This window comes from Dermochelys coriacea, chromosome 10, assembly GCF_009764565.3.
Source record: "Dermochelys coriacea isolate rDerCor1 chromosome 10, rDerCor1.pri.v4, whole genome shotgun sequence".
In the NCBI taxonomy this organism is placed as follows: Eukaryota; Metazoa; Chordata; order Testudines; family Dermochelyidae; genus Dermochelys; species Dermochelys coriacea.
In genome coordinates, this window is record NC_050077.1 from 37164873 (window position 1) to 37187960 (window position 23088).

Genomic DNA, 23088 nt, shown 5'->3' on the forward strand with positions numbered 1-23088 from the left:
AGAACTGGTTTGTTGGTGGAAGTTTTCCTGACCCCATTATTCTACTTTAAATCGAGGACTTTGCACAGGGCCTGGAGTGCCTCACAAAGCTCAGCATTTCAGAGCCAGATCTTGTTAAGTCTAACTTAGCCATCTCTGCAGAGGCCAGCGTGGATTCAGTTTAACTGTCTGTGTGTCCATACAGAGATAATGGCATAAGCTGCTTTTTATAAAACACTGCTCAGATCACAGGGTATATGGTGAATAAACACAAGGGCAGGTAGGGCATCTGCTCTATGCTCACAGACTCTGAAGGGCTCACTCTGCTAGCATGGAAGGGGTTAATTTGTTACCATGGCTTCGCAACCCTGACTGATCTATCTGGGGTGATTTTAGGGCACTCATAAAATGCGACTTTTAGCCCTAATTGGAGCCAAGGGTGATACAGAGAGGAATAGTGCAGGCTTCCCATACATACACTGCACCTCTATCCTGAGCTGCAGCACCCCTCTAGTCCAGTCATGAGTCCTTTACAGCTCTCCCTGTGCACCTATGGCTTGCCTTGCTGTTCCTCCCTCTGTTCCAGTCCCATCCTCTACCTCCCAGCAGATCCACAATGCACCCAGTTCCCAGCTTGCAGCATCCCTGGGGCTTACTGTTGGGCTTCGGGAAGTCTCCAAGTGCAAGTTGTTCCTAACCTGCAGTATAAATCCTGTTCCAGTCTGGGACTCCCTCTGAATAGAAACGACCAGCTGTTCTTAGCTGCACTAAATTAACTACTTTGTGATGTGAACCAGCTTCTCTCAGGTACTTAGGTGAGATCATTAAACTTATTTGACCTTTGATCTAAACTTCTGAGGCAGTTTAAAGAGTCTGATCCTACTCTGCCCTGCCTTGCCTTGCTTCCTTGACTGTATAGCAAACTTGCCCTATGTGAGGGATAGCTCAGTGGTTTGAGCATTGGTCTGCTAAACCCAGGGTTCTGAGCTCAATCCTTGAGGGGGCCATTTAAGGATCTGGGGCAAAAAATTGGGGATTGGTTGTGCTTTGAACAGGGGGTTAGACTAGATGACCTCCTGAGGTTCCTAATAGCCTATATTGGTGCAAAAGCCCTTAGCTTCCTTTTCCTGCAGTCCCACCCAACTTCATATGTTATAACACAGGACACATTGGTAAACCCTCCAAGATGGTACCCTGAGAAGATTGTACCAGCTGAATACTCTGGGACCAACTATTTCTGCATATAGTTTGCCAACTATTGTTCTGTCTGTTCAATCTATCCTGAGCACATCAGTTTGGTAAAGAAGCACCTATTTTGACAATTCTGCAGTTTGATAACATTACACACAAGGAGGAGAAAGCACTTCATGTAATAGCCTGCAGCCAGACCTCAAGCTATGAAATCATTGGATCTTACAAGCTAATCAGGGTTAAGTCAGGTCAGCAAATGGATGGGAAATTAGGTATTTCAGGAAGTAGTGCTGGTGAGTTCTTCCATCCGAGTTAGTGCTAGACCAATGCCTTATTGTGGAGTTGGCGGCATCGCTTTGCTAGAGACATCTGTTTTTCAAATGAAATATAAAGCTGAGGTCCTGATTGCTTCTTGTCTTTAAATATCTTGTGTCACTTTTTGTGATGGTAAACATATAACCCCATTGTTTTGGCCACATTCCATAGTACCTGCATTGCACCTTCCATTTCAGTTTCAGTTGGATGTGGTGTTTTTCTCACCTTTCTGTCCTAACCTACCAGGTAGTGTTGCTGTTTGTTGTTAAACTACTGGTGTGTTCTAGCTAAAATTAACCAAGAACTGCCACTGCCATCACTGCAATCTCTCCTGGCCTCACCTCATCACTAGGAGATGGGGTTTTCGGAATTCAGCAGATAAGCATTAGTCCCTTGAGCTCATATGGAATAAAGTGGGGGACCCATTGCTTGGCCAAAAGCTGGTTTGATTTGACATTTGCAGGGTGTACATAACCCACCCATTTACATATATGGCAATGAGGTGCCAGCCTCTGGCTGTCAGTAGGCACTGGAGCTGGGCCGATGTGCATGATGGAGAAGGGGACGGAATTGAACAAGAAAGGTAGTACAAATACGATGCGTTTTTGTCATCTGAAGTTTCTGGCACATAAAACTGCAAGAGAATGGCCATTGTGCATGATGTATCCCGAAGAGATAGGGAATAGAACACAACGAGGTGGGGGGAGTTTTGGGCTTTGCTGTCTGCTATCCAATAAAGTCCCCCAAAGATTAACTAGGACAATCAGCTCTTCAACTGCGGGATCCCACACCAACACAGGAACTGAAGAGTTCAGCTGTCCCAGGCAGCTGAATTATCAGCTGCTTCATGAGCATCACCTGCTGCTGAATGTAACAGTGGTGAAGAACTACACGCAGGGCATTTCAGGCTCAGGGAATCACGTGGGCTTTAGAAGATCATATGCTGTAGGGCTCAATCCTGCAAGGTGCTGAGCACCTTCCACTGCCCTTGACTTCAGTGGAAGTTGAGTGTGCTCAGTGTTTGTATGTATCAGACTCCCCAGTCTTCCATCTGCCCTGTGCCGGGATCTGATGTCCTTAACCCATCCACAGGCCATGCCTCATTTAGCTACGCCTGCAGCCCACGGAGAGGAGCATGGTGTGCAATGGCTGGGGTTGGCCATTGGTGCCTTCAGAATAAGTAGGCTACCAATAAGAAAAGGAGTACTTGTGGCACCTTAGAGACTAACAAATTTATTTGAGCATAAGCTTTCGTGAGCTACAGCTCACTTCATCGGATGCATTTGGTGGAAAATACAGAGGGGAGATTTATATACACACACAGAGAACATGAAACAATGGGTTTTATCATACACACTGTATGGAGAGTGATCACTTAAGATGAGCCATCACGAGCAGCAGGGGGGAGGGAGGAAAACCTTTCATGGTGACAAGCAAGGTAAGCTATTTCCAGGAGTTAACAAGAACATCTGAGGAACAGTGGGAGGTTGGGTGAGGTGGGGGGATGGGGAGAAATAACATGGGGAAATAGTTTTATTTTGTGTAATGACTCATCCATTCCCAGTCTCTATTAAAGCCTAAGTTAATTGTATCCAGTTTGCAAATTAATTCCAATTCAGCAGTCTCTTGTTGGAGTCTGTTTTTGAAGTTTTTTTGTTGAAGAATAGCCACCCTCAGGTCTGTAATCGAGTGACCAGAGAGATTGAAGTGTTTTCCAATTGGTTTTTGAATGTTATAATTCTTGACGTCTGATTTGTGTCCTTTTATTCTTTTACGTAGAGACTATCCAGTTTGACCAATGTACATGGCAGAGCGGCATTGCTGACACATGATGGCATATATCACATTGGTAGATGCGCAGGTGAACGAGCCTCTGATAGTGTGGCTGATGTGATTAGGCCCTATAATGGTATCCCCTGAATAGATATGTGGGCAGAGTTGGCAACGGGCTTTGTTGCAAGCATAGGTTCCTGGATTAGTGGTTCTGTTGTGTGGTGTGTGGTTGCTGGTGAGTATTTTCTTCAGATTGGGGGGCTGTCTGTAAGCAAGGACTGGCCTGTCTCCCAAGATCTGTGAGAGTGATGGGTCATCCTTCAGGATGGGTTGTAGATCCTTGATGATGCGTTGGAGAGGTTTTAGTTGGGGCTGAAGGTGATGGCTAGTGGCGTTCTATGGTTCCCTCTTGTTAGCCCATTAACTTTTTATTACTTATAGGGTTCAAATAAGAACTAGATAAATTCATGGAGGATAAGTCCATCAATGGCTATTAGCCAGGATGGGCAGGGATGGTGTCCCTAGCCTCTGTTTGCCAGAAGCTGGGAATGGGTGACGGGATGGAAAACTTGATGATTACCTGTTCTGTTCATTCCCTCTGGGTCACCTGGCATTGGCCACTGTCAGAAGACAGGATACTAGGCTAGATGGACCTTTGGTCTGACCCAATATGGCCGTTCTTATGTTCTCATCACCCACATCTTTTTGTTGGGTGTTCGGATTTCCAGGTGGAAGGGAGTTGTAAGACCAGGTTTCTATGGGAAGCTGGTAGTGCCACAGATAAGAGGATGTTGTAGCCAAGTGGTTTCATCTCTGGGTGTGCCCCCGGCAGTGGAATTGGTCAAAAGCTGAGTCCAAGAGTGTTTTTTGACTTCCTGCAGGTTATGCTCTGAGTTTTTGAGAAGCAGGGAGCTAGCAGCCGGTCCCTCACAGGCCCTGCTGCTAAGCTGAAGGTATCCTTTGCTTTTGACTCTCTCTCTTTGCCTTTTTTTTTTTTTGAGTCTGCACAATGACTTGTTGTTATGTAAAACACCAGTGAGAGTGAGCCAGACAGAGGGAGAGAGATTCTTTAGTGTCGGAATCTGAGTCACATGGGCCTGTTTTATATCCCCCTCTGCTAATCTCGTTTCTATAGAAACAAGATTGAAAAAAAAAAAGTCGGGCTGAGAGTGAGAGAACCGAGGTGATGGGCGAGGGAAGTATAGGTGGCGAATGAGGAGGAAGGGCCAGCGTGTGTGCAGGACACGTAGGCAGGATAGGCTTGAGGGGGGATCTGGCAGTTGCAAAGTGGGGACAGGGACCAACGGACGCTATTCCCCGCATGAGTGATTAACTGTGACAGAGCACTCATGCACACGCGCGCGCGCGTGTGTGTGTGTAGGGGGGGTTGTTTGTTGGTTTGTTTGTTTGTAACATTTTCTGAAATGAACTGATCCTTCCAAGAAGGGGAATCAGGAGAGACTGAAAGAAAGGGACCGGAGCATTGGCAGGTGAGTGAGCAAACGGGGTAACAGGCACCCACCTTGAGGGCTCCAATGCCAGCCAGTTTGTGTTTTTGGCATTCTTTCCTAAGTGGGAGGTTCACCGGTGGTGCAACCCACTGGCATGGGGTCCCGCTCCCCAGGATGTCAAGTCAGAGACATTTTCCCCAACCACTGAGCTTGCCACAGTGAGAGCGAATAGTGACGAACGGGACCCAGGGCACACTGCCACTCAAAGACATCAGCATGTGTAAGAACATGCCATTCTGGGCATCCAGGTGAGAGGGGGTTTGCAGCAAGACACTTGCATTAGACGGTTTGAGTGGAGGGCTGTTTGGTGGTGTTTCCTTTCTGAAGCCTGAGGAATGTTAAGCCCTGGCTCCCTAAAAGGATGCTGCTGCGTGGGAAGCAGCTCCCGGTGTTAATGGTCAGGTTTGATTTTTTATTCTGATTGCATCCAAGTAAATAAATAGCCCTTGAGAGTCAAATCTCTCTGGAATGTAACTCATGCAGTGAGCAATGCTCTCTCCCTTCCTGCTCATGTGAGATGAGTCCTCCCAAGTCCAGGCATGATGCGTGTGTGCCCGTCAGGGTGACCCCAGTTAGAAAGCTGAATCCTTAAGTGACAGAATTGTGATTGGAGGGTTGGGGGGGCAGCAAAATCATTCAGCTGTTTTGGTTGCTGTAGAGAGTCTGGGCTGCTCATAACCATTGCACCAACATGTGCACTGCTTCCCAGGACCTTAGCCTTTCTATAAGCATGTATACTGCCTCTTGAGACACAGTGCTGTCTATAACTCTAAAGCACGAGAATATCTGCTGCCTTCCTGAACCAGAACCATTGCAAAAGCACATGGCTTGTCTTTGGCTTGTCTCTATTCAGTGCACAGGTGTAAGTGTTTCCTACCTAAAATATGGATTCTCAGTTTCGATTGCACAAATTCACGTGCATTCTCCAGCCTGTCTACCACCACTGCATAGATATGTGTCCTGCAGGGCTTGACTTGTCGGTAGACATTGTACAAGGGTGAGTGCTGCCTATACCTTATTGTGGAGTTTTGGTCTGTAGCTATTGAACAAACGCAAGTGCTTCCTCCTTGTAATTTGGTCTTTCTGTAAACACTGCATGGAGGTGAGTTTTGCCTACCTGGACCCCTTCTATCTGCAACCATTGCAGCAAGCCTGAATGCTGCCCGCGTGGTTTCCAGTGTGTCCTGAAATGCTGTACTTGAGACTCTGGGCTGGCCTTAACCACCCCACAAACACACCTGTTTCGTCCTGACACTTGGGACTTTCTGAAATGATTGTATAATCAAGCACGTGACCCTTTGTAAATACAAATTGCAATAACTCTTCCAGTCTCCCATTCACGAAGGCCTAGTGTAGAATTCAGAAGGAGCGGTCGTTAGCAGGTGCCCGTTCTGGCAGGTATAGCACAAGAGTGAGCTGGTGAGATGTGATCAGGGTCTAGGTTACAGGAGGTCTGTCAGAGTAGTTGGGATATGGTGCACACAGGGCCGTCCCTACCCATACGCAAAGTATGCAGCTGCATAGAGCACCAGGAAATTTGGGGCACCAAATTTCCTGGTGCCCTACACAGCTGCATGCTGCTCCAGCCCCTGCTTCACCTTTTCCCCATGGCCCCCACCCCTGCTCCAACCCTTCCCCAGAGCCCCTCCCCTGCTCCTCCTGCCCCCACTCTGCCCCTACTCTCCTAAGGACTGCAGCAGGGGTCAGGCCTGCAATCACCAGCGGCGTTAAGTGGAGCAACCCAGCCGCAGCCCGCTCCGCTCCCCGGGCTCCCAGCCGCATGGCTGGTGAGTGCTGGGGGGCGGCTCCCCCCTGCCCACAAGCCTGGGAGCCAAGGGAGCAGAGCGGAGTGGGCTAGGGCCGGGTCACTCCTCTTCCCAACCCCCCCTTAGCGCAGGGACGGGCTTGGCTGCCCTGCACTCATCGGGCAGCAGGAAGTGGCGTGACCCGGCCCCAACCCGCTCCGCTCTGCCCCGCCCCGCCAGCTTGTGCTGGGGGAATAGTTCCCCACTGCCCCCGAAGCCTGCTCCTGCTCCCGCCCCTGCAGAGGCCTGGGGCCCCACACACACACCCTGGGGGTGCTGTGTAGGGCACCAAAATGGCTAGGGACGGCCCTGGGTGCACACTTGCTCTTGTAGTCGGTTTGTTGGGATTTCTCTTCTAATCACTTTCCTCTCACTGTACTGCTAGGGCAATACACCCTGGGCCCAGTTCATTTCAGATGTAAACCCAGTGAAGCCATTAAGATGAATTGTTCCCACTATATTTTTGTTTCAACTGAGCTTTGCCAAATGTCACTCAGCCATTCCCATGGACTAGCGAGCGAGCAAGTCAAACACTATTTTAAAAAAATTTGCCATCACCTTTATAAAGGGCAAGTGAGTTGACTTTGTGCCTGGGCTGGTACAGCTATGCGACAACTTAGCAAGAATCTGCTAACTGAGGAGCATGTCAGAACCAAGGTATCCAGCTCTCCCCGTGCTTCCTCTTGGTTTGTCTCCTCTTTCACACTCGCTAATGCTCCTGATGCTTGTGAGCATTCACTTGAACAATCTGATTTTGGAAGAGTCATCCATTGTGATGGCAGAATCAGAGAACACTGTCTGCGTCAGATGAGGAGCTTCCTGCTTTGAGCATTGAGGCAATATCATTAATGTCTTCCCTGCCTGTGCTGTGCAGGAGAAGAGGCTGGAAGAGAATGAGCAGGGAGGGGAACCGACAGCCACTTGTTGTAGCCAGGACCCGGACACTAGCCTTGAGCCTGAGCAGGTGCTGCTTTGGGGGAGGGTTTGACTGGGTTGCTTTCAGAGTTCTCTTTGCTCCCTCCACCCATGCCAGGGGACCATTCCAGTGAGCAGTTGTAGGAAGACTAGAACAAATAATCAAAATATACCAGGTTTTGAGACTGTTGTTAAGGCCATAGCAGTGCCAGGATCCAACCAGCAGTGTTTGTGTCTAGCCTGGTCCAGGTGACTGTTTCTCATGTCAAGGAGCAGGCATTGAGGCTGGTTCAATGGCCACATTTACCATGTGGTGTTCCTGCTGTGCACTTATGTGCATGAAGCTGTACTTTTATATCAGAGCGAACGTGATGCCTTTGAAACCTCCTCCCCCCATACGCATGCATAGCTGTGATAATTCCCATGTCCCCATCATGTTTCCTGCTGGTTTTAGTTAGTTGCCATGCTAAACTAAAGGCTTTTTTGAGGGGAGTGGGATCAGGGTGTTATTAGGAGGGAATAGCTGCAAGCTTCTCCGTAGCTGATAAATATTTTTGTAGACAGGATGAAATGTTCTGATTTAAATGCTGAAATGGGACAGTGAGCATGTTTAATCTAGCTGGCAGATGGTAAATCCTGAAGGTGTGATTGATGGTACAATATGGTAGCTGAACAGCCTCCTCTGATAGGTAGGAGAGGATTCTTTCCACCACTGCAGTTGATACTTCGTCTGATGGTTTTCTGTGTGTGCTCCATTGGCTGCTCTGAGGCAAAGAGAAAACAAATCAAAACCTTTGCAGGTGCAGAACTGAAGGAAGCAGCTCTGGAAATTCCAAACCTTGCTTGCCAAGCAGAGTTCTCCTGCTGGAAGGCATGTTAGGCTTCTACTGGCATTTGTTAGCAATCACTGAGGAAGGGTGACATTCATTAAAGCATTGGGTTTCTCCTTTATAGTGGGTGGATAATGGATGTGGCTCACTTCAGTCCCCTTTCATTGGGTTGGGATTAAATTCAGCTAGGACCCAACCGGTCTGTTGTGTGCTCTAAAGGGCTGCGTCCAGCAGGAAGTTGTAAAGTTGCCGCTCATTGTGTGGGATGCTATGCATGGCCACATTTCCAGCTGGCTCTTGGAGAGGCACTCACATTCTGGGGCAAAAAGAACAGGAGGACCTGTGGCACCTTAGAGACTAACAAATTTATTTGAGCATAAGCTTTCGTGAGCTACAGCTCACTTCATCAGTGACCAGTTGCAGAGACTGAGACTACTGGGCTGGATTACAGCAGCATCAGCACTGTGTTTAGTGTGTACGTTATTTCCTGTTGTTAGGTAAATTACCCTAAAGCCCCCCTCAGTTGTCCTTCAAATATCATATCTGTGATAGCTCTGCTGCAACCTGGCAGTCAGAGAGAGGGGGACAGTGACTCTCAAACTGTGCTCTGTGGATCACCGGTGCTGGTTGGAACTCTTCCCAGAAGTTCATAGAGGGACATGGTTTGAGAAGCAAGGAGTGCCAGGAGAGTGGTGTCCCTAAGTGCTCCATGCAATGGAAAAGCTGGAGATCACTCCTGATCTCCATTCTCACTCAGCTCCCATTACTGCTTTCTGAATGACGTCCTAGTCTGCGTGTGCTGAGACTGGAGAAGGTCCATTTTAAAACATTGAATAAAACTTCCAGCTATGGAAGTAGGAGTCGGCTGGAATGGCATGGACGTGGGTGCTGTACAACACCCTGGAGAAGGTTAGCCATTATGTTGTACATAATCCTATAGGCCATGCTGATGGGAGCAGTAGGGTGTCATCGGTTTTTCAGCAGCTGATCAGTCCATTGAACAAAAAGCAACTGTCCCTTTTTAGGTCTTTCGTGCACACCTAGATCAACTGTTGTTAAGCTGCTGGAATGACATTCATGCTGATTTCTTCTGAGACATGCAGCACCTCAGTGTTCCCATCTGTGTATTGGGGGGTCTGTAGTAGGGCAGCTGCCCCTTTCCAGTAGGCAGGGGTTAAAAGAAGCAGTGGAGAGAGCTGCGGCTGGGAAAAGAAGTGAGAGCAGCTGAGTAGCTGACCACAGGTGTGGCCAGCTCAATCAGGGCCTTGGAATGGGAAGGGCTATCTCCCTGGGAGCAAGGTACCTGAAGTAGACCAGTGCTGGGGAAGAGCAAAGGGAGCTGGGGAGCTCCAGCCTGGTAAACCCCCAGGCTGCAGGCCTTGTTGAAGGCCTCCGAAAGGTACTGGGGCTGCAGAGGGGCAGCCTGGGGATAGGCAAAGGCAGCAGGTCCTACCCCCTTGCCAATGATGAGTGGCCATTGCAGATTGCAGTTTGCCACAGTGAATGGGGGCTAGGTGATGACTGGCAGTAGCCACTAAGGCAAGGTGGGCTTAGAGGGTTGGGGGTTCTCCTGGGAGGAGAGACCCAGAGAGTGGGGGTGCTGCTGGGGCAGAACCCTGAGGTAAAGGGCACTGGGGTCCAGGAGGGACATGGGGGCCTGAGGCAGGAGAGACACTGGCCAGCAGGAGGTGCTCTGATTGCTGGATGAACTAATTCCCAAATGACCAGCAGGAGGTGCTGCGCCAGTGAGTCTGCAGTCTGCTACAAGGTCATAATACCAGCAGTACATCACAGGGGACTTATTGGGATTAATTCAGTCAGTTTGTGAAGTGCTGTGAGATCCTCGCATGGAAAGTGCTTTGGAAATGAAAATGTTAGTGGTGGTGTTTGTTATTATTACTGTGGTGTTCTCTTCTGCTACGTGAGAGGAGGAATAGGGACCACCCCTTTGCACTGCTAGGTAGGTTGTGACTAGTCACCAAACAGCCATGATACAAGAAATGTACAAAATAGCATTTAAGCAGGGGATATCAAGGCATTTACAGATGCTTCAGTGAAACCAGACTATTTAGCAATCAGTGTATCAGAGTACTTGGGGTCTTCATTTCAAAGTAATAAAAAAGCAACTAACTCTCACCCACACAAATTATAGCTCATAGATTCCGAGGTCTGAAGGGACCACTGTGATCATCTTGTCAGACTTTTTGTAAAAAGGGAGGGAGGCAGGCCAGCCAAGCCCCAGGGGCCAGGTGAGAGCCCTTGCCCCACTGCAGTAGAAGAATGGTGATTGGACTGATAGTGGTAACCCAGCCTTTGAAGCAATTGATGCTGAAGCCTTTCTGCCTATTGCTTGCTGCATATCAGTTAATTGCCTTGGGTTATGCATTTCTGGTGATGGGGATACTGCAAACTGCCTGATTTATCTGCATATAGTCATAATGTAGCAGGTATGATTCATCCCCCTACTGCAGTACAGTTTATATAAACCAGTACTGTATAAATAGCCAGATGATACTGTAACATTCTCCTAGGTTTCTAATTGAAAAAATACCATTGGAACTCTCAGATCCACACAGGAAGCAGGAGTTCGCTTTAATGAGTTGTGGGAAAGATGTTCCTCCAGAACTGCAATTGCCTGATAACTGGAAATGCTTATGCTAATGAAATTTTCAGATGATACTGAACTGGGAAGGGTCATCAATATCAGTGAGGAAACCGTGATGGCATAGGAAAGATGGACTCGTGGGGAGGGCACTGGACTGGATCTCAAAAGATCAGCATTCAAGTTCTGGTTCAGGCAAAGACTCCCTGTGTGACTGTGGGCAAGTCATTTAACAGGTTCATATGTTTTTAAGGCCTCATAACATAGGCCATAGAATTCCACCTCATTACCCCTGTATTGAGCCCAGTAATTTGTGTTTAGCTAAAGCATATCTTCCAGAAAAGTGTCTGGTCATGATTCAAAGACTTCAGGAGATGGAGAACTGACTGTTTCCCTTGATAGTTTGTTACAATGGTTAATCACCCTCACTGTCAAAAATGTGTGCCTTCTTTCCAACTCAAATTATTTGTTTGGCTTTCACTTCCAGCCGCTTGACTTTGCCCTGGGTCTCAGGTCCCCATCTGCAAAGTTGGGTTAGAAGAGACCTAGCTCACAGGGGTGTTGTGAGGATAAAATTCCTTACTGATTGTGAGATGCTGAAGGCTACATAAATATCTAGATAGATCATCCAAAGGGATCTAGGGAGGCATAAACATGATCCAAAAATAATGAAATAAGATTCGACTGGGTGGGAAGTGGTGAATGATGCAGAGTATGGGAAGGAGAAACCCGGAGTGCTGTTGTGGTGATGGAAGTGATCTAAGGTTGAGAGTGACAGCAAGTTAAGTGTGTTTGCAAAGTCATATGACAGCAAAAAAGGCCTGTGCAATTTGGGGCTCTGGGTGCAAAGACATCAGGCTGCAGACCAGCAAGGTGACTGTGATAAGCTCTGAGGGGATTGGTGGTCAGTTCTGGGCACTAGAAATTGACTAATTGGAGAAGTCCTAGAGGGTGAGAGGAACTGACTGAAGAAAAAAATCAGAGGAGTAGCCATGTTAGTCTGGATCTGTAAAAGCGGCAAAGAGTCCTGTGGCACCTTATAGACCTAACAGACATATTGGAGCATAAGCTTTATTCACCCACAAAAGCTTATGCTCCAATACGTCTGTTAGTCTAGAAGGTGCCACAGGACTCTTTGCTGATTGAAGAAAGAAGATTTTAAAAGTTATGTATGTTGCAGCTTGGTCTGGTCTGGTGACTTTGGGGGAATGTGATGAGTGTAGAGTGTAAGCAGCAAGAAGAGAGTGTAATTCTGTGGAGGGGTCACAGAGGGAATTAATTTCATCTCATTATTCCTAATAAGAACATTTAGGCTGAATAGCATCAAAAACCTCCAGACAGTGAGGTCTATTGGACTGTAGAATAGTCTCTGGTGGAGAATGGCAGAAGACCTATTGCTTAAGATAGCTTAAAACTAAACAGCAAAAAGCACGAGGAAATATAGTGTGAGGAACATTCCTGTGCTGGCAGAGACATGGGCTAGATGATCAGAGGAGTCTTCCCTATCTCTATGGTTCTTTGGGTCCTATCCTCCCATTTGATGAGTGTTTCCTGATAGGTGCTGAAAGTCTTCAACTCCTATTGAGTGCAGTGGGAGCTGCAGGTGCTCAGTACCACTCAGATGGCACTCAGCCTCTTGCAGGACCCAGCGCTCTGTCAGTAGAGAGTGCTGAGGACAGCTGGGAAAGGAGGCAAGGGCAGGTGACGCAGGACAGCAGCTCCACCAGTGCAGCATCCACCTTGGACTCCATGCTGGCAGGTGGCTAAACAGAACAGGGGGAAATGCAGCACAAGAACCGGGAAGTCAAAGGTAGTTACATCCACTTTACGCCAGGCTTGAATTTGGTACAAAATGTCCCATTTCTGAAGGTCATCACTACAGAACCTTTACTTCCATGTTCCCTCTTTACCTGTCTCAGCTTTGAACACAGAAACCGCCTGAGAGATGAGAGATCACTTTACCAAGCGTCAGCTAATTGAAATATTACTCATTACAATATGAGCTTTGACATGGGATCAAAGGAGAGTGTTTAATGACAGCACTGGTGTTTGTGCAATGCGTTCTATAGACAGACTTAATGAGATGCTTAAATTGTTCCTAATCTAACCCCTTCTCCCAGAGTGGTTTCTTCAGCATTGAGAAAAATCTGTATTTTTTAAAAGACAAACTACCATCCCTTACATCAAAACAAATGATTTTTTTTAAATGTAAAGAATGACCCCAGAAGGTCTGACTGACTCTTTCCCAGTGGTGATATTTACAAAGACGTCTTCTCCTTCCAAAAACCATCTCCACCCTGTCCCAAGCAACAGCAATTTGTAAACTGAAAAATAAATCAATAACCAGAGTTAATGCATTGAAGATGTCTATGTTTAAAATATGTCTGGAAAAAAAGCTAGCCAGTCATGGTCTGTTCAATTATTGTACAGCAAGAGAGGCAGAGAGCTCACATTTCTGAGAAATACCTTTTTGGGGGGTATTTTGTTCTGTTTAAGTCAGTTGGGAAATGTATTAACTTAAAAAATATAGATACACAAACTGGTATAGATGCTATATGGGCAGATTAGAGAGACACGGTGAGGGAAGTGGTATCTTTTCTTGGACCAACTTCTGTTGGTGAGAGAGTCAAGCTTTTGAGCCACACCAAGCTCTTTGTCAGAGCTGGGAAAGGTTCTCCGAGCATCACAGCAAAATGCACAGTGCTGTGACATTGGGAGTAGCTTTCCCAGACCTGAAGAAGAGCTCTGTGTAACTTGAAAGCTTCTTTCTCACCAGCAGAAGTTGGTCCAATAAAAGATATTGCCTCCCCCACCTTGTCTCTTTAATACACATATGAACAGGTTGGAGTTTGTTTCCTTGCTGTGCAGATCTGTGTGGATGGTTCTCATTCAGATGTGTCCATTCAGATGTGTCAGATCACCAGGGCCTGTGTCCATATGGTTTACACCTTTGCAGCCAGATTTATCACCTGCTCTGGTTTTTCCACATTAGTCTTGTGTCTCAGTTTTTCTTTCTCCCCACACACGCACACAGCACAGAAGAAGGGGGAGAGAGTGAGAACTGTTAAAAGTTTGAAGCTGTTGCAGGACATTGCACATCATCGGTGCAGCATTCTTGTTAAGAGAGAGAAGAATGATTGTTCTTGGAGAAGCAGTGTGGCCTAGCAGATTGGCTACTGAACCAGATACGTGGGTTCTACTTTCAGCTCTGCCATTGAGCTTGGGCTAGTCACTTCAGTTCTGTACCCCTGGGTATTCGTGCTCTGCTTTGTCTGTTTAGATTGTAAGTTCATCAGGGCAGGGACTGTCTCTTGCAATGTGCATACCAGGTGCAGTGGCGCCCTGGTATCATTAAGCAGTACATTTTAGCGTTTTAAATGTCAAATGCTGTTGCTTGATGCTCAGTTTATGAGAAGGAAGGGTGGAGGGTTTGGCTGGGGTGCTAGACACTGCCAGCCCTGCAAGCTGAACTTGGGATCTGAAAACCAACATGGGTCTTTTCTGGCTTGTGCTTCGTCAGTGGTCGCCAATAATAAAGGTTCTGCAGGACAAATTCTACCCTGAGCTACACCTATAGAGCCCCACAATCCTCAAATTCTGCCCTCAGTTTATACCAATGCAGCTCCATGGAAGACGGAGTGGCACAGAGGTGGCTGAATTTATTTGAGAATGACCTTCATGATGTGCAAGCAGAACTAGATTGCAGCAGCTTTTTTATTTTGGAGGGGTCTAACAGAAAGGATAAGCATCAAATCTGAGTCACAAAAGTTAGTGGCAGAGACTCTGCGTGTGCAGGTCTGGTGGGTTTGGTGATGCCGTTTGGGGAAAGTCCTGTTTCAGAGCAGACGAGTGTGACAGGTTGGATCACAGAACTCCTCTTGGGGCTGCGAACTGATATACCAAGACTACTTCTGCCCCTGCCTTCCATATTCTGGGTTAATTAAAAAGTAAAAAGTGATTTTATTAAATACAGAAAGTAGGATTTAAGTGGTTCCAAGTAGTAACAGACAGAACAAAGTGAATTACCAAGCAAAATAAAATAAAACAAAACATGCAACTCTATGCCTAATACAGTAAGAAAACTGAATACAGATAAAACCTCACCCTCAGAGATGTTCCAGTAAGTTTCTTTCACAGACTGGACACCTTCCTAGTCTGGGCACAATCTTTCCCCCGGTACAGCCCTTTTTCCAGCTCAGATGGTAGCTGGGGATCTCTCATGATTGCAGCTCACTTTGTTCTGCTCCAGCCCCTTATATGGCTTTGGCACAAGGCGGGAATCTCTTGTCTCTCTTGGTTCCCACCCCCCACTTCTAAATGGAGAAGCACCAGGTTTAAGATGGATTTCAGTACCCGGTGACCTGGTACATTTCCTGTGAGACTCCAAGCCTTCATTCCTCCCAGCCTGACTCACAGGAAGGCCTGCTTGCAAACAGAGCCTTCCACGGTCAGTTGTCCTAGCTGATGGGAGCCATCGAGATTCCAAACCACCATTAATGGCCCACACTTTGCATAATTACAATAGGCCCTCAGAGTTATGTTTCAAGTTTCAGAAACAAGAGAAATGCGTCCGATGAAGTGAGCTGTAGCTCACGAAAGCTTATGCTCTAATAAATTTGTTAGTCTCTAAGGTGCCACAAGTACTCCTTTTCTTTTTGCGAATACAGACTAACACGGCTGCTACTCTGAAACCAGAAACAAGAGTGATACATTTATACAAATAGGATGACCACACTCAATAGATTATAAGCTTTGTAATGATACCTTACAAGAGACCTTTTGCACGAAGCATATTCCAGTTACATTATATTCATACGCATTAGCATATTTTCATAAAATAATATGGAGTGCAACATCACAATGAGGATTTAAAACAAAAAGGAGTAAAACACAGTGGAAATGGCTCAGGCTGGCAGTGACTACCTGCAGCTGAGGAAGACTTGTGGGACCCCCCTGGGAAGCCTGCTGATGCTGCTTCTGACATGCATCATTCGATCACTGCTCTCACTGGGCAAGGTCCACCATCCCATTTCAGCACCTCACACTGGCTTTTCTGGCTTCTTCCTGCCTGGGCATGCTTCAGGGAGCAGTGCCATGGAACCATGCAGAGGAGTCCACTCTGAAGAAGTGAACTGCAGCTCAGCCTGAGGTAGGGCTGAGGGTTTTCACTCATTCTTGTCTTCTTTTGGATCAAGAGGAGCGTAGGGGTTTGGTGCTGGAGGTTCAGGAGGGCTGTAGCATAGCAGAGGGGATGCAGTTATGTCTCAGGGCTGGAGGTTCCCAGAGTAATGTAATGCATTGCCAGCAGATCGAGGGGAGATGATTATTCCCCTCTATTCGGCACTGGTGAGGCCACATCTGGAGTGTTGTGTCCAGTTTTGGGCCCCACACTACAGAAGGGATGTGGATAAATTGGAGAGAGTCCAGTGGAGGGCAATGAAAATGATCAGGGGGCTGGGGCACATGACTTACGTGGAGAGGCTGAGGAAACTGGGCTTGTTTAGTCTGCAGAAGAGAAGAGTGAGGGGGGATTTGATAGTAGCCTTCAACTACCTGAAGGGGGGTTCCAAAGAGGATGGAGCTCAGCTGATCTCAGTGGTGGGATATGACAAAACAAGGAGCAATGGTCTCAAGTTGCAGTGGTGGAGGTTTAGGTTGGATATGAGGAAAAACTATTTCACTAGGAGGGTGGTGAAGCACCGGAATGGGTTACTAAGGAAGTGGTGGAATCTCCATCCTTAGAGTTTTCTAAGGCCTGGCTTGACAATGCCCTGGCTGGGATGATTTAGTTGGTGTTGGTCCTGCTTTGAACAGGGGATTGGACTAGATGACCTCCTGAGGTCTCTTCCAATTCTAATCTTCTATGATTCTATGATGCAATATTATAGCAGCAATGCAGGGATATCTCAGTGCTGGGGATTCCTGGAGGCTGTAAAGTAGCAGAGGGGATACAGGGGTGTCTCAGTGCCAGAGGTTTCTGGGGGCTGTAACAGAGCAGAAGGGATGCAGGGTTGTCTCGGTGCTGGGGGCTCCTGGGAGCTGTAACATGGCAGAAGGGATGCAGAGGTGTTTCAGTGCCACGGGTTCCCGGGGGCTGTAACGTAGCAGTGGGGACATGGTTTTTTCAGTACTGCAGGTTCCTGAGGGCTGTAACGTAGCAGAGGGGATGCAGGGGTGTCTCAGTGCTGGGGGCTCCTGGGGACTGTAATGTAGCAGAGGGGATGCAGTCACATCTTGGTTATGGATCCTCAGGGGGGCCGTTCTCTAAAATTGCTCAGTGGCTGCCACCCTGGCCTGTTGCTTTCCATCCATGGGGGAAAGAGGTGTGGTCAGTGAAAAGACCAGACATTTGAACTTATCCACAGACATATGAGTTCTATTTGCTGTTCCAAAATGTCTCTCCAGTGGGTTTATTTCCAGATCAACCCCCAGAATGAAAGCTACTCAGTGTTTCCAATCCCAGGCTGGGGATGTGCAAGTGCTCTGGGCTTTTTGTGAATGGGAGTGTGGTTGTGACAGAAGTTTCACGTGTGCCATTCCCAGCTGCCTTTGCTTCTCTCTGTGGAGGGTGCTGAGTCTCTGGCTTGTGCTGACCATCTTGCCAAGCAGTGAGACAAGCAGCATGTGGGGAGCCCAGAGCAGCCAGTTTCCATCCATTTGCTACAGCCTTTCCCATCACAGGAACTCTCCAGATCGACACTGAAGCAAAACATTCACACCTTACAGGGTTGTTTTATTTCTGCTTGAGCAGGAAGCTGCAGCCGATGAGGAGTTAGAACCTCATGTTGTCGGGGTTGCAGATTCGCCTTGGCAAGAAGGATTTCTCAGCTGTTGAGCTGCAATCGCTCTGCAGATAGGGGTGCATCTTGCTCACATGCTCTTGTTCTCTGATTTAGCTAACTGCATTCTGCTTCGGACAGGGCTCAGTAACACATTCTCTTTCACTGATTAGGGACGAAAGGAACAGCTCTTACTCTGTTTTTATCCAGGTGGATAGAATCATGCCTAATGCTACAGAGCCAAGACCTGCTGCTCCATTATATCCATGCAATACTGCTGGCATCAGCAGGGCTGTGCAGAGGCAAACGATAGAATTTGTCCGGCTAAATCAATTCTAGAACTGTTGCTGCTTCATACCTACCCCTCTGAGCCTCCTGCTGCTTCACTCCTGCTTCCTATGAGCATCCCTCTGCCTTGCCCTGAACCTGCCTCTGGTCCCTAAGGTGCTGCAGCGAAGTTAACACCTCTCCTTTCCCCCTCCCCAGGTCGGAGAGCAGCCTCTCCAAGTTTGCCCACCGTTTGTCAGTTAAGCAGAAGCAGGAGAAGAGGAGGAAAGCTGAGTATGCCTCAGCTGAGCTGCCTGCATTCCGCCCCAGGTCTCTGAGCATTGAATGGTAAGAGCTTCAGGGCAGGGCTGAGAGGAAAGAAGCTTTGGACCCCAGCCCTCAGCTTTCTGCTGAGATCCCCACAGAGTAGGGAGCTCTTTGGGGTTGTCTGAGCCCCACCACGGTTGCTGTTGTCTATTAGTGCTGAGTGATGTCAGGGGTGTACAGAAAGGGTAGTAGGAGGCTACCCATTTGCACTCCTCCTCCCAGCACTGGAAGTTACCCTCTAGCAGAGAGAATGGTGAAAGACACTTGCAGTACAGGCCTGGTGTGCAGCCGCTGTCTCCCAGCCTGGGCTGGAGCAGCTCACTGGGGTCTCGGACGCTTCCCCAGTGATGTGAGGCAGAGGGGACACCATGACTGGCCTCTTCCAGCATGTGAGGCAGGGGTGACCCCCTACCTCCCAACAGACCCTTCCCAGTGTGAGGCAGAGGGGACCCACCCATCATAGACCTCTCCCAGCATGTGAGGCACAGGGGACCACCCCACAGGCCCCTGTAGTGTGTGACAGAGACCCCGCAACAGGCCCCTTTAGCATGTGAAGCAGAGGTTGACCTCGGGTTAAGTGGTATAGGACATAGAAAGCTGCTATTCCTTCCCAGGATGGAACACAGAGGATGGTGAGGGTTAAAGGTGCCAAAGGAAAACAGCTCTCTGCCCATGTTGGCAGAGGGGACTCGGGAGGCTAAAATAAGCTTTGCAAGGTTGGGAGTCAGCACTGGGTTCCTGTTTGCCCTGCTAGTCCATGAATGTATCTCTGGGGGAGCAGAGAGCATGCTCCGGGAGGTGTGTGGGAGGCAGATGATAAGCGCTAACTATGTGGGATGGATACAGCTTCTCAAAAACTTTTAATTAAGACAATAATTTGTTCTGAGTGAATAAACAAACTCCCTGCCTGGTGTTATTGCAAAACAAAGGGATCCAGGCTCCAATGCCAAGTCCTTTGGCTCGAGGTAAAGAGAAGCCAGGAAACCAGGCAAAGGAGGTTTTATGCTTGAACAGCCTCTAGACACCTTTGCATTCTCCCTCCTTTAGGAGCTTTGGAGGGGTGAAGCAGGAAGCTGAAGCCACGTGGGGCTCTTTGCCCATGGCTTCCACCCCTTCATTCCACATGCAGGCCCCACCCAGCCTTCCTCACCAGCTGTCAGGGGATCAGTGCAACTGGCACCTTGTCAGCCAGCCACCCACCTAATGTATATAAACTGGAGCAGGCTGCGGTTGTAGGAGGCAGGGTTGTCTGATGGTTAGAGCATGGTGCGAGATGTCAGGAGATTTGGGATCTATTCCTAGCTCTGCCATGGACTTACTCTGGGTAAGTGACTTCACGGTGCCTCATTTCCTCCTCTGTAAAATGAGGGTCATGATCCTTGCCTCCCTTTGTAAAGTGCTTTGAGATCTTTGGGTGACATGCGCTCTAGCAGTGCAAAATATTCTTATTGTGGTGTTCTGTAGGTGTGACACCCCTCCACCCCTGAGACTCTGCATGCACTGCTCCAGTTTGAGCTAAACTGCCAGCTTTATTCTGAGACTGCTCACCTGTTTGAGATGGAAATAATTTATCCAGGTTTGTGTGTCTCGATGAGATAGTCTTGGAGCCCGCTCATAGCTCAATCCTCTCACCATTAGGGAAGATTTTTCTCAAAATGGGAATTGTGCCTTATTATTATTGATTGGATAAAGAAATCAGAACTTTAAAAAAAATTCCTTAGGAATGTCAAGTCTGTTTTTTCCCTGCTTTTGCTGGAGAATTCTGGGCCATTTATTCTAAGCTCTAGCTGCTTAATGGAAGGAGTGAGGGTGTTGAATCCTTCTAATAGGCTGCCTTTCTCCATAATGGTAATTAGACATCAAAGTTAAATAGGTATGAACAAAACCCAGAGTTTTAAACAACCTGACTAAAAATCCCTTTCCTTTCCAATTGCTCAACTTTCACTCTCGTAGCTCTTCTGATGTCCTCATTCCATCCTTCAACCACCATGGGATCTTCCAAACTAGACAAGACCTAAATTTCTAATGTGCAACCCAAAAAACAAACAAAAAACCCAGTTCAGCCCTTCTTTTTCCAGCATAAAGAAGCAAAAAAGGCACAAGCCCAATTCCTATCCATCCCCCTTTGCTGGTCACCTTTAACCATTTAATTCTTACTGAGTTTCCATATTATCTCTGGAGTATATTTCAGCTTCAGCTGTCAGTGCTGGGGGAAGCCAGCTGTCTCATGTTTGTTTGGCAATAATAAATGATAATATTTCACAGGGTTTTGTGAAGCAGCCTGGAAACAAATCCTTAGTGAGGAGTAATCACCTTTAGGTAAAACTTGTCAAACACAACCACTTTGGAAACCAAGGATACACAATCTGTGGCTCAGAATGAGAATTTTTCTAATATTGAGAGTAGCCGTGTTAGTCTGTATCCACAAAAACAACAAGGAGTCTGGTGGCACTTTAAAGACTAACAGATTTATTTGGGCATAAGCTTTCATGGGTAAAAAACCCACTTCTGATGCATCTGAAGAAGTGGGTTTTTTACCCATGAAAGTTTATGCCCAAATAAATCTGTTAGTCTTTAAGGTGGCACTGGACTCCTTGTAATTTTTCTAATGTTATCCCATCTGTCGGGGGTTCTAATGGCTGAATGTAACCTGGAATGTACACGGGAGTATAACAATCATCCTCCATTCATGTTTGTACCCAGCAGTTTGCAACACCTGTGGCTCACTTACACCTTCCTCCCTGCACAGATATGCTAAGAGTACGTCCTGTCAACCCACCATAATGTACCCATAGAGATCAGGCATAGTCTGACTCCCAGCATTGCCAGAGCAAAGGGGGTGGAGGCAGCCATTGACCACTGCTGGCAGCACACTGCAGCATGAGGTGGGCCATTTCTAGGCAGGGAAAGCCCGGCTCTCGGGGTCAGGCTGGTGATACTGTAGGAAAGCACTAACTTCACTTGTGAAAGTGTAGCTAAGGGCTGCACTTCTTGTTCTTCTCCCAGGCCTCTAGATGAGGTACTATGCCTCTCCAAGGCACCCCATCCTCAGGCATCGCAGCTGGGCAATTTGCTTCTTCTTCTTCTTTTGGGAGACCAGATTCACAAGTGTTCAGTCGAGCAGTGTGAATAATGGGGCTTGCAAGTCACTGGGGTAGAGGAAAGAAATGTTTTGGGTCACCCCAAGAAATTTTTCAAAATGTTCGGAAAAATCCAAAAATCAAAAAATTGTTTGGGTCAAATAAAATATTTTGTGTCAATTTTGCTCATTTTAAAATGGTTTTGGGTGTATTTTAATCAAATTAGAGGAAGTTTCAAAACATTTTGAACTGAAAAATTGAAACATTTCATTTAGAAAAATGTCAAAACAGAACAGATTTTTTTCAAAATCTTGGGGTGCGTGGGGGTTTTGACTGAAACAATTCAGCAAAACCAGCATGAATCTGTAAAACATTTCGGTGTTGCTGAAACTGCTTTTTTTGCCAAAAAAATATTTTAGCCAAAAACTTTCACCTAGCTCTAGTGTTCAGTAGTCAAGTGTACAAAAGAAAGTGGTCTAAGACAGCACAACATTCAGGCTTCATTCCTTCCTGCACATATTCTGACTTCTCTCATCAAGAACTTCTTGACAAGTCTCAAAGATATTACCCTATGCATAAACTTGGAATTATTAGATTTTTATTGGTAAATGTTGATTTCACCACACACACACAAATTGACAAAAAATATTTCCATCAATAATTGAAATGTACAGAGGCAAAGTAAGGAAAATGATACTTGGGAACTTGTTAGAGTTTGATTTAAGGACATTGACTTTGTATGTTTTGACATGATGTTGACATTTTATGTTTTAATCATTATAAAGTTTTAACTTTTTGAATCTCAACCTTTGCTATCATTAAATAATTGTCTTATCCTCCCCATCCCTCCCAATTTCCCACAACTGAAAATTTAAATAAATAAAAATAGAGGAAAATGCTTAAAACCCATAATTTTGTGCAACTGTAAAAATTTAAATTGAGAAAAATAGAAAAAATGCTTAAAAATAAACATTGATATTATCTGTCAAAATTATAACCTAAAAATCAAATTCTGCCAAGCCTATATATACATAAGCATACTGTAACACCACCTATTGGGGAGCAATCCATTGTAACAGTCAGAGCCATAATTGAGCCCCTAAGCATCTTAATGTCTTCATAGAATATTGTTTGGATCTTCTACTTACCCCTTCCGCCACTTCTGGTTCAGTACGAAATCCAGGAGCTGCAGTAGGCATATTGTTTCAGTATGAGAGTTTAATTTACTTTCAAACATACATGGCCAAGTTTTCAAAGCTGCAGCATGCCCGTGCGGACACCCACATGCACACTGTTCAGCACTAACATGCACTGGCAGATAATAGCATTTTAAACCCATCACCTAAGCATTGGGGTTGGTGCTGGAAAAGGGTGTGCGCAGGTGCTCACATCCACAATATTGTGAACGGACACATCTGCAAGCCGAGTGGATTGCTATTTGAAAATGTGGACCACATGTGGAGGTAACACATTGTACGCTAAAGCCAGGCCCTGCAAAGGGGACATTCACTTGCTTGGCTTCGTAATGTCATCATTCCATTAGTTCCCCCAGTCAGTGGGGTTTTGCTTGGACCTGGAGGTCTGCAGTTGTCTTTGCAGGACTGGAACTCACGTTGTCAGCGCTTGGACATGTACATTTACATTCCTCAGTTTTATGTAAAAGTACCTAATTTGTACTTGTAAATCAAAATTGCAGGCTCTTTTTGGCGTGTGT

At 46.8% G+C, this 23088-nt stretch overlaps 1 protein-coding gene across 5 annotated transcripts in view; it reads left to right on the forward strand.

The window, feature by feature from the left end:
- LOC119862993 (ankyrin repeat and fibronectin type-III domain-containing protein 1-like) overlaps positions 1 to 23088 on the forward strand; it is a 617559-nt gene that overhangs the window by 516429 nt on the left and 78042 nt on the right. Inside the window, exons 1-2 of one of the 5 annotated variants that reach the window (XM_043493660.1) lie at positions 4400 to 4748; positions 18187 to 18315. The exons of 2 other annotated variants lie outside the window; for them this stretch is intronic. Coding sequence is in view for 1 of the 3 variants with exons in the window: in XM_043493659.1 (XP_043349594.1) it covers positions 18187 to 18315 (129 nt within the window). In the remaining 2 variants the exon portion in view is untranslated. Of the gene's footprint in view, positions 1 to 4399; positions 4749 to 18186; positions 18316 to 23088 lie in introns of those variants that run through there. 2 more of the 5 variants (XM_043493659.1, XM_038420632.2) reach the window with 2 other exon arrangements.